This window comes from Lactuca sativa, chromosome 3 (genome assembly GCF_002870075.4).
Source record: "Lactuca sativa cultivar Salinas chromosome 3, Lsat_Salinas_v11, whole genome shotgun sequence".
Lineage (NCBI taxonomy): Eukaryota > Viridiplantae > Streptophyta > Magnoliopsida > Asterales > Asteraceae > Lactuca > Lactuca sativa.
The window spans coordinates 238,801,159-238,813,687 of NC_056625.2; the positions used below are offsets into that span (position 1 = coordinate 238,801,159).

General features: G+C 30.2%; 1 protein-coding gene across 1 annotated transcript; it reads right to left on the reverse strand.

Moving 5' to 3' along the window:
- Positions 1-1,090: 1,090 nt before the first annotated feature.
- On the reverse strand, positions 1,091-10,121 carry LOC128132920 (uncharacterized). The gene is made up of 4 exons (XM_052769927.1): positions 10,046-10,121; positions 9,578-9,924; positions 1,487-1,963; positions 1,091-1,225 (listed from the first exon to the last, which is right to left on the reverse strand). Exons 1-4 carry the CDS (start codon positions 10,119-10,121, stop codon positions 1,091-1,093), a joined length of 1,035 nt encoding a protein of 344 aa, XP_052625887.1.
- Positions 10,122-12,529: the final 2,408 nt, after the last annotated feature.

Sequence of the window (12,529 nt, forward strand, 5' to 3'; positions counted from 1 at the left end):
AGTTTTTGATCATTATGAAAGAAAGTAACAAATTCATTTTCAATCTATTCATTAAAGTGTAAATAAGCTTACTAAGATAAAAAATGATAAAAAATTAATGCTAATGTTTCCTCACCACAGGTTAACTCTATTTTATAAATTTTAACTTATAAGTCAAACTTTCCATTTATGTGATTGTACACTCACTTTTCACTTTCTATTCCTCTATCAGACATTAAAGTGCTTGGGTCAATTTGTTCAGAACTTTCAAAGCCTAACAAAAAGTCAGTTCATGGGTAAGTTTGTCTTTTTTTCATTGTCCCCCTTTTCCAAATCAGCTCTGTTATTGTTCATAAAGCTTAAAAAGACTGCTTTTTTCTAGAGGTTTTGGTTCCATTATGGCAAACATTCTTCTAAAAAAAACTGAATTTTTTATTTTATGGTCAGATGATAGATACTAAGCATTTCAAATAGTTCATTACCTTATTATAACATTAAGTACCATTTCGTAAACTGAATGACATGATCAAGCCACTTTAAACTAAATAATCAATGATCCAATGGCACCTTCTTTCTTATCATATGGGTTATTTGTTTTTATTAGACTTTTTAACAAAGTAATATGTACAGGTAACACAACAAAAGGTAAGTTGATAGTCATCAATTAATTAATTAATAAGATGCATGGAATGGAGTTGGAATTGGTAATCCAAAAGAGAAAAAAGAAGCCCATGACCAACAAATCAACAATCATTTGTTTCAAAGGTTCTTGACCCTCATGTTACGATAATACCCCAAGTCCAACCAGTTTTCTTAAAATTTTGACAAGATCATGAGACAAGTATCTTTTTAACACATGATTTTATATAATAATAATACTAGAAACCAGCCCATCCAGCAGGTCGTGAAGCTGAATTACTTTCTTTGTTTTTGAACTCCTCCCCATAACTAGAACGCCCAGAATTAGTGGTGATGATAGGGATATTAGGTGTTGTGTTTACCTGAGAGTGAGAACTAGCAGAGGCAGGAACCGTTGTGAAGCTTTCTTCTCCAAAACCCCATCTGGTGGTGCGGCCTTCAGCTGCTTGCTTGTTCTGGTGCCCATTGTTTCTTATAATCTTATTCTAATAGATTTGGAGTTTTTTGTGGGATTCTCCTCAGGAAATTCCTGCCATGAATTTTGTTCAGGGGAATCTTTATCAAATAATCCCTTTTCAACCTCCCAAACTCTTCCGTCTTTCACTTTCTGCTATTAAAACTAAACAAACAAATTAATACCATTCTTTTTGCCTATAAGAAACCAACTGAATTGAAGAGGAGTAACCTAATGTTTACGGTACAAACATGAAAAAGAAACAGCCCCATAAAGTTGTGTAGATTAAGTGTTTTACCCATTAACTCTATTAAGTAAAAAAGAAGCACGTTAGTGTCTCTTTATGCAAGCTTAACCTTAAAGCTTAACCTTATCTTAAACTTAAAGCTTCTTACTGCTCCTAAGTTAATTTACATTTATGCCCTTTGTTTTCTTTTTCATTACATACAACAATGAAGTAACTGATGTCTGTTTCTTTCTACTCATACATATGTCTAGTTCACCATAAAACTCCTTCATTGTAGCAATATCTTTTTTCCTTTCCTCTTCAAGTGCTTCTTTCTTCTCCTGAAGTTCAGTTACTTTCTTCAACATATCTTGTCCTCGTTTATTCTCTTTAAGTATTTGCTTACGAAGAGACTCCAACTCCAAATATGACATTTCCACTTGCCTTCCCAACCTTGAAACATTACTTTTCAAAACTTCAATTGCATTTCTTGATGCTTCAGCACAAAGTCTATGATCCTCATTGTTTTGAATTTGATTGTTGTTGTTGTGTTCTGGGATTTTTATTAAATCAGCCATACTTCTATCTGAAAGTGAACCCATTGACCAATATGTGTTTGATCTTTGTTTTTGATGAGGTTTTGAGTTCCTTGAAACAGTTGTATTCTGATTAACATTAAAAAGCAATCTATAAGAAAAATCCAGAATTTGTTGTATTTAGTGGCATATATATTATATAATGTAATTAATCTTTCTTCAGCAAAATCAAGGATATTCCCGTTTTCACTACTATCACGTAATTGATTCTTCAATCTGAGTGATTCAGACCTCAGAGACTCATTCTCTTCAGAATCCCTGAAACTACCCCCAAAAATCGATGAATATTATAACATTGATTCATGTTAAAGAAATTTAAAATTGATTATTAATTAATTACCTCTATTCATCCGTTCGTTGCATCTTTTGGATGAACACCTATCCCATTTCACTATTTCAAAAGTATTAATAAATAAAATATCAACAACCTTTATAGGTTATATATAAAAAAAACTTACATGTAAAATTGCACCAGAGTCTGAAGCTGTTAAGGGGAGAGAGTTTTAACGCCATTGTGAATTTGGCACCAACCAAATGTACATGATTCACATTTCACATGAAATAACATTTTTTTTAAAATTTCTATTTAACATGTTATTATGAATTGTACTCAGGGTCTCCTTGTGTATTTTTGCAAAAGCTACCTTCCTAAATGAGATGAAATATTGACATTGGTTCATGAAGATGGAGATGAGTGGCCAAGAAAGTACCTCCCTAGGAAAACAAGACTTGGTGGAGGATGGAAATCGTTTGCTGAAGACCATTAACTAGTTGATGGCTATGCATTAATTTTCCAACTCATAAAACCCACAGTTTTTAAGGTTATTTTCTTAATCTCTATTATTTAAATTTCAAATCTTTATTACTCCATTATTAATCCCAAAAAGTAAATAAAAGTGTTTGTTTTTAATTCGGGCTATGTGATTGTAGGTGTGGTCATCGTTGTTGTTGTATCGAACTATCTTGGATGCTATTGAGGAGAATGATAATGTTAACCAGATCTCTCATTTTCTTTTCCCGTCAAATTTCAAAGCACACTTCTTTTTGGATTTTAATTTTGTTATTATAAGTTTTGTTTTATGCTTTGATATAGTGACTCTTTTAGCCACTACATAATTTTAAAAAAGTCTGTTTTCTTCCGAGTCGAAGTCTTTATATGCACACCCGTAGCTAAATTTTGGAAGGAAGAAAGGAGATTGGAAATCGAGTTGGGGCTTGCAGATCCGGAGATCTTACTTCATTTTCAGCAGCTTCAAGGTATAATGCCCCTGTCTTGACTCATCTATGTGTTTATTCATCTTTAACTTGGGACCTCTATGGATTTCTAAGTCATTTTTTCGGATTTGGAAGTGTTGAGTGGGTTTTGACTTCAGATCTGGGCCTTAAGAGGGGTCTCATGGCATAAAGGTGCCAACTTTAGGGCCATGAGAGCCCCATGCACATTGTAGGACACTTTATATGGATTTTTGAGCTAAAAACCCCATGCATGTGCATCAAGTTTGGAACTTTACGTATAAAATGGACATTAGGGGCCAAATTTATGGTTTGGGTGTGTTAGACCTCATTTAAATCGACTGTATGGAATTGGTCAAGGTTGGACTCGACGATTTGTTCTTGGAACTCGACGATTCGGTGACCATTGTGCACCAAACACTTTCTGTGAATGGGTAAGTGTTAGGAAGGAAGTCCCTTGTGGGTTTAGACGCGAAAAGGGACCTGGAAGCCATGGTACCCGGCGAGTGGTATGAGCAGACTCGGCGAGTCCATAGTAATCTTCTAATCTTTGAAGATGGACACGACGAGTTGTTCATACAACTCATCGAGTCATAGACTGCACAAGTTCTTACGTTAGAGATGAACTCGACCAGTTCAAGAAAGAACTCGGCGAGTCGGATGAAGATGGTCCCGATGTTATGATTGAAGGAGAACCCGTCGAGTTTTTGCTAGACTCGACGAGTGGAGTCGGGGTTTTGTGTGGGATTGGAGAAGCATGGACTCGACGATTTGGTAGGCCAACTTGGCGAGTCAGGTCAACTGAATGTTGACTTTGACTGGACCTATTTAGGGTTGTATGTGATATGTGTTGACTTGAAGGTTGTAGTATAGGGATCGAGGAGTCGTAGGGAGTCGACTTGTGTGCCGAGGATAGTTCAGACACTGCACGACATTGATGTGAGTTACCTTCCAGTATGGGTGGGTCTAAGGCCACAATGCCGGCCCACCAAAAACGGGTATTTAGAAGATAATGGTCTTTGTGATAATTATCTTGGTCTGGTTATGTGATGGTTATGAGGTTTATCTGGATGGTATGTTATGTGTATGGTAGGGATTAGTTTCCCTGACGGTGGTCCTTAGGACCCAAGGGTAGGTCAGTACCCGGATATGCCTGACTGCATGCTTATATCTGTTGATTGTGCGTTAGTGGTAGGGGTGAAATAGTCCCCAGTTACCGGTTGAAAGATACTGATGTTGATTACCGGTTGAAAGATACCGATGATGGTTACCGGTTGAAAGATACCGATGATGGTTACCGGTTGAAAGATACCGATGAAGGTTACCGGTTGAAAGATACTGACGATATTGTATGGTATGTGGTATAATGGGGGAACTCACTAAGCTTTGTGCTTACAGTTTTGGTTTTGGTTTATGGTACCTCTTCGTCGAAGGGGAAGGAGTCGGCGGTGTAGCAGCGCATCATACACACACCCACAAGTTTCCGCAAGAAGTTTTTGGGATTGTACTCTGATTTTCAATATTTATGATGTTATGGTTTGAAATACAACATTATGATTTTGTAATGGAATGTTTTATTGACAATGTTTTGGTAAAATGTTTATTAAATGCGTTATTTCAAAAATGAAATTTTTGGCCTTGAAAATTGGGTCGTTACAGCTTTACCCAAAAAATCTTATTTAAACAATACCTAAGAATCGGGGCGTTACATGAACTCCATTTTACAGGATTTGGATATTTCTCAGGATGGAGTTTCTGATGACACAAAGGTGAATATACATATATAGTCCTTCTTGAGTGTATTGATGGAGTCATTAAGGGGATTCTTTTTATTTTCATGTATGTTACATAACATGCATTTGGATATGCATGGAAGGAAGCATGTTATACAGATTTCATTCACAGGAAGCAGTGCAATATATAATGATATATGCATGAGAACTCAACTGTAAAAATGGAAGAACAAGACTCGGAAGAAGAAAAGGATCTCCATATGGATATGATTCAAAGTGTCATCCAACAACTCTTCTATCAGGTCAATCATAATTGATAATGGTTCATGTTCGAATTTTCTTGAATTTTTGTACTTGTTTGAATCATGGTGTGACGGTTATAAGTAAATCACATGTAAATCACATACGAATTACATGTGATTCACATGTAATTATGAATTACATGTGATTCACATGTAAATCACATAAGAATTACATGTGATTCACATGTAATTCACACATGATTCATATGTAAATCACATGTAATTCACATATGAATTACGTATGATTCACATGTAAATCACATATGAATTATGTATGATTCACATGTAAATCACATGTAATTCACACATGATTCATATGTAAATCACATGTAATTCACATATGAATTACATATGATTCACATGTAAATCACAAGTGATTCACATATGAATTACATGTAATTCACATATGAATTATATGTAATGCACATATGATTCACATGCAAATCACAAGTGAATCACATATGAATTACATGTGATTCACATGTAAATCACTAGTGAATCACATATGAGTTACATGTGATTTACATGTATATAATATCTAATTCACATATGAATTACATGTGATTCACATGTAAATTATATATAATTCACATATAAATTATATGTAATTCACATATTAATCACATGTAATTCACATGTAAATCACAAGTGAATCACATATAAATTACATGTGATTCACATGTAAATCACAAGTGAATAACATATGAATTACATGTGATTCACATGTAAATCACTAGTGAATCACATATGAATTACGTCAATATGCACACATGCGTTTTGTGTGGGTGCTCTTTGTTGATAATTTTTTTCTAATTTTCATGTGAATTTAACATTTAAATCTTAAAAAATACAATTACATGTGAATATCACATTATATAATCACATTTGAATCTTACATGATATAATAACATGTGAATCTTACATGATATATACTTGTGCATTTTTCTGAGTGTTCTTGCATTAATCATTTTTTTTAAAATTTTCTTGCAGGTTTTGAAGAATTTGTTGAAAATATTGAAGAGGTGAAAAGTGAAAAATTGAAGAAAATATGGAAATCTTGATATAATGAAATGATAACACTGTGAATCTTTGTAGTTTTTTTATATTTTATTTTGAATCGAATAAAATACTTGTATTATTTTATAGATTGATTAATAAAAATAAGATTTTTTATAATTTACTTTCGAACATTATAATATAAGAAATATGCATATATTCATTTGAAAACAATATGCATATATCCACCTAAAACATTGATTTTTTTGTTAAAAAAATACAGTTTTCAAAAAAATTGAACTTTTTTTTATAAAAAACCGAATTTATTTTTGAAAAAAATGCAGTTTTTCAGAAAAAAAAATGCAGTTGTTTGAAAAAAAAAACGCTTTTTTCTTGAAAAAAATATACAGTTTTTTTCTAGAAAAAAAGCAGTTTTTTTTATTTTATTTTATTTTAAATGCAGGGTTTTTGAAAAAAAATGCAGTTTTTTTTTGAAAAAAAGATGTAGTTTTTTAAAAAATATTTTTTTTTCATTTTCTTTAAAAATTCATGTTTTTTGAAAAAAATTTAAAAATCTCCATTTTTTTTTAAAAATCAAAAATTATTTTTTTAAAAATAAATCCAAAATTTTGAGTTATTTTGTTAATTTTCAGACATTTATATTAATATATTAAATAACAAAAAATTAAACATTAAATGAGATTGGTAAGATGACGATCATGTCCTTAACGAATTATTTTTATCCAACGCTCCACTTTTAGTTCTCGGGTTCTCGGAAAACTTTGAGTTCTCAACCGAGCTCAACCTTATATATATATATATATATATATATATATATATATATATATATATATATATATATATATATATATATATATATATATATATATATATATATATATATATATATATATATATATATATATATATATATATATATATATATATATATATATATATATAGGTTCATTTGAAACCATTCTAATTTTGTGAGACTGTAAGACCAAATCTAAAATTAATTTTAAAATGCAAATTACATGGAACCAAAAATCGTTTTTTAAATATTATTTTGGGAACTTGAGTTAACTAAAAAAAAATAAAAAAATCCTGTTTTTTTTTAAAAATACGTGAAATATTCTAATAGAATATTACACTGTACATATTCTAAAAAATAATTTTAAAATGCAAAATAAATTGAAAAATCTAAAAGTTCTTTTTTTAAATATTATTTTCGGAACTTGAATTAACTAAAAAAAATCCCGTTTTTTTTGAAAAATATGTGAAATGTTCTAATAGAATATTACATTGTACATATTCTAAAAAATAATTTTAAAATGCACAATAAATGGAAAAATCCAAAAATTCTTTTTTTAAATATTATTTTCGGAACTTGAATTAACTAAAAAAACTAGGCCGTCTCACATGAACCTAACCCTATATATATATATATATATATATATATATATATATATATATATATATATATATATATATATATATATATATATATATATATATATATATATATATATATATATATAAAAGAATTTTTTTAGTTAATTCTAGTTCCGAAAATAATATTTAAAAAAAAGAATTTTTGGATTTTTCCATTTATTTTGAATTTTAAAATTAGTTTTTTAGAATATGTATAGTGTAATATTCTATTAGAATATTTGACGTATTTTTTTTAAAAAAAGGGATTTTTTTTTTATTTTTTTTATTTTTTTAGTTAATTCAAGTTTCGAAAATAATATTTAAAAAAAGAACTTTTAGATTCTTCCATTTATTTTTCATTTTAAAATTATTTTTTAGAATATGTATAGTGTAATATTCTATTAGAATATTTCACGTATTTTAAAAAAATGGGATTTATTTTTATTTATTTTTAATTTATTTTTTATTTTTTTTAGTTAATTCAAGTTCCGAAAATAATATTTAAAAAAATAATTTTTGGATTTTTCCATTTATTTTGCATTTTAAAATTATTTTTAGATTTGGTCTTACGGTCTCACAAAATTAAAATGGTCTCAAATGAACCTGAACCTATATATATATATATATATATATATATATATATATATATACATATATATATATATATATATATATATATATATATATATATATATATATATATATATATACATATAAGGTTAACTTATTTTGTTTTTACTAACTATTGTGTGCCAGAATGCACAGATCTGGACCACGGATGGAATATAATCAAATGTCATGATTTGAGGGTCTATAGTAGTAGAATAGGATAACATGTACCATATAATCACACAAATTTCAGCATAAGGGCATTTTAGTCAATTAACCTATATTAAAAAATGAAAATTTTGGATTTTTAGGGATGATTAATTCCTTATTTTTTAAAAATCTGAATATTTTAAATTAATTCAAATTTAAAAATCCGATTTTATTCTGTCAGAATGATAGAATGTCAACCATAAACTAGTAAATGTATTTTTCGATTTTATTCTGTCAGAATGGCAGAATGCCAAACATAAACTAGTAAATACATTCTGAAAGAATACACAAAATTGATTCTTGAACTAATAATATATCAAAAAATTACATTGTATGATTGTGATTCATTGAATAATAACAAACATTCTAAAAGAATAAACAAGTATAATTCTTAAAAAATAACAACATTCTTAAAAAATGAGTGTGATCATTCTTTAATTCATTCTTCAACCCTTTCCCATCAGGTCTTCAAGCCATTCTTGAAGCCTTTTCTACCATAAATTCATTGCCAAGTAATTTGTAGTGATATATTTGTAAAACCTGCACATTAAACATACAAATAATTAACTACAATTCTATCAGAATACAACAAATAGTATTCTTACAAAATAAACTATTCTGCAGGAATATTCTTTAAGAATTTGTATTATCAAGAATATACCCAACAAACAAAATAAGGAACTAGCATCAACCTTTTCTGACAGAATAAGGAACTAACATTCTTCGGGTTCCATGTGTTTCTTCTCGATATGCTCAATGTATTTAACTGCAAATTCTGACAGAATAAGGAACTAGCATCAACCTATTGTTATGAAAATGGCATCCAACCCAATCTAAATTGAGTTATATAGTTCTGAAAAGAATAAGGAACAAAGTGAAGTAAAAACATTAATGATTTTTAACTATTTTTTCACTGAGGCATTTTATCGAACACATGGAGGCCATGACAGAATGTTGTTTCAAGAAATTACATGTGATCAGATTAAGCATATCATGCAGGCTAGCACCAAGTTCCTTTGGCATGGCTTCTAACAAGGGTATCAATGGACGAAACTGTGACCCATTGAAACATGTAGCTGCAAAGGAGACAAACACTGTTAACCGCATATGTTAATGGTGGAAAAAAGAAAATTTTGATCAGTTGAAACACACACACACACACACACCTGAGATAAAGTTCTCATTTTATATTTCACTCTCAAAATCTGTCTTGACCAATTCTTCAATGCCTTCAATGAAACCCGTCTGCGTTTCTTCATGTAATCCCTTAAATTACTTGAAGCACACGCCTCTGTGATGAAGTTCAAGGTGCTGTTTTTAGTATCCCTCCAGAAACTGTAAAGAACAATGATGTTTTCATTCTCTAATGTCTGTAACAGTTTGATTTCTGAAAATAGTCTCTCGAGAACAGATGGATCTCCACCGAAGCTTCTTAGTTTTACTTGGTTCCATGCCACATCCCTTCCTTCTTCTTGATCAAATCCCCTGTACACCTTCTTCACTGCACCAACGCCTAACAGATCACTGTATCTCCCAAATTCAATCGAAAGTTAATGAGTACAAAATTCAATCGAAACATCGAAATTGTAAGACCTAATTGAGATAACGAAGAGTGTAAATTGGGAAAAGTAAACCTAAAACGTGAACTTGACCGCCAACCTCCTCCGCCTGCAACTGTCGGCGCTTCTCGGGTTCTGCGAGTGAAATCATGGCGGCGATTGTTGCGACCGAGCCGCCTCCGATGACTGCCAGTGTTGTTCCGTCAAATGTGTCGGCTCCTAGTGCAGATACAGTTAGGGTTCTTCGATTGTTTAGTTTGTAGGATTTAAGATTAGGATTGGAGAATTGTGTGGTGGTGAAAGAGACATTGTGGGAGTCCGATGAGAGCGTAGGATCCTAGCTTCTTGTGGTGTAGGGTTTTAATAGGTAAATAAAAATTGACCCCTTAAATAAAGGGATATCAGTTGTTAATTTTGGATATTCATTAATACATATATGTAATATTACTAATTTACCCTTATTTAGTTAATTAATTAATTAATTGCTAATTTCTGATTGGTGCATTTAGGCACACAATATTTGCTAAAAACATTTGAACCTATCTCTCTCTCTCTCTCTCTCTCTCTCTCTCTATATATATATATATATATATATATATATATATATATATAGGATCATTAAAAACGTATATTTACAAACTCTCAAAATAATAAAAATAGCAAAAAAAAAAAAAAAAATACTATCACATTATATTTTATCGTGACATATAACATATGCTTAAAAAATGGCATATTATAAGGAAAATTTTTTATCTAATACTTAAGATGGATAAAGTCAAATTAATTAATTTTTAGTAAAATATTTTGAAAACGTTAACTAACTACCGTGACATAATCTTTTGTGAGAATAAAAGATTACTAAAACGCTGACTAATCTAAATTAATAAGTTTTTAAAAGGTTAAAAATTGGAAATGACATAAAAAAAATATGTTTAAGTTTGTGTGTACACACATTTCCTACTCACGTTTGTTGATGGTCGAGAATTGACATCTAAGATATGAAATTCGGATTATTATACAAACAAAAAAAAAATAATCACGGTAATAACAGTTTTATTTATCAATAGAGGTTATTCTATATATTAATTGCATCAAATTTTGAACAAATTATGTTACGATCAAAAATGCTAGTTTGGTGTGAATTAAGACCGAAGGGTCTGGTGTCAGTCTTATCTAAGGATGATCATGATACGGTTTGGTGTGGTTTTAAGGCCAAACCGAATCGCAAACCGCAAGGTGCGGTTATTAGCATTCTTAAAACCATTGGGTGCAGTTTTTCAATGGTTTGGTTTTGCGGTTTCTAAATGCCGTTTCGGTTTGTATTGATGCAGTTTCGATTTTAAACCGATTCTAAAATTTGGTCTAGTCTTTGATGTTTTTTGGTGTATTAAAAAAAACAATAACAATGTGCATGTAAGCTTGTAGGGTGTATTTTTTTTCACTTTTTTAAACCGTTTATTTGTAAAATTTTATTTTCAACCCAAAATAAATTATATAAATCAAAAGTTTTAAGTGATGTTATATACAACGGTTCATTAAGAAAAAAAATTGAATTTTTGTTTACTTGTTAACAGTGAATTAGTTACCTACTCTTTTGTGGTTTTAACTACAAAAGTAAAAACAAAATAGAAAATAAGTTTGGAAAATGATTTGAAATTCCGATTAAATGGCTAAAACCAACTATCTAAGTCCAAAGTCCAAATATAATATGTATTAATATTTCTTAGTATTTGAAAAAATATGCATATATTATAGAATATAGATATAAACCAGTGATTTATTATTTTATAAATCTTCGGTGCGGTTCAGTTTTGATGGACCGGTTTCTTGGTAAAAATCGTACGGACCCGCAGACCTTTGACCTTTGCAGATATGAAATCCACACTATTGATTTTTGCATCGGTTTCGGTTTGCTGGTTGAGGTTTTGTTGATTTATTTTTAGTCGATTCGGTTTTTGCTCACTATACTCCACCTCAGCTTTTTTCACCTCCACCCAGTGGCGGATCCAAAATTATAATGTAGAGGGGACCACTTTGTATAATAACTAATTAATAAATAATAATTATTATTATATCCTGTATTAATTTTCAAGAGTTTTTTTTTCAAATTTTAAGTAAATTGGGTGCCAAAAATGTTTAAATAGGAACCAAATATATAAAGTATTTGAAAAAACTATTTTTTCTACGTAATAGTATATTGTGGTAGACACTTTTAAGTGGGACAACTATATATTGTATTAACTTTCAAGGGTTTTTTTTAAGCAAATTGGGTTCCAAAAATATTATAATGAGGATCAAATACATAAATTAAAAAAAAAAACTATTTTTTTTTTTTTCATACTAATACATGGTGACACTTTTAAAGCTATGAGAGAGAGAGAGAGAGAGAGAGAGAGAGAGAGAGAGAGAGAGAGAGAGAGAGAGAGAGAGAGAGAGAGAGAGAGAGAGAGAGAGAGATGAGAGAGAGAGAGAGAGAGAGAGAGAGAGAGAGAGAGAGAGAGAGAGAGAGAGAGAGAGAGAGAGACTCCTTAACTCAATTTAGTCAATCCATAATTAGTA

What these genes read in the sequence shown, in the direction of transcription:
- LOC128132920 (XM_052769927.1), bottom strand. Translation starts at nt 10,121, where the DNA reads ATGATTTCACTCGCAGAACCCGAGAAGCGCCGACAGTTGCAGGCGGAG. An exon ending in CGGTCAAGTTCACGTTTTAG is followed by an intron (nt 9,925 to 10,045) that starts GTTTACTTTTCC and finishes GTGATCTGTTAG; the next exon opens with GCGTTGGTGCAGTGAAGAAG. An exon ending in AGAAAACAAAGGGCATAAAT is followed by an intron (nt 1,226 to 1,486) that starts GTAAATTAACTT and finishes TTTTAATAGCAG; the next exon opens with AAAGTGAAAGACGGAAGAGT.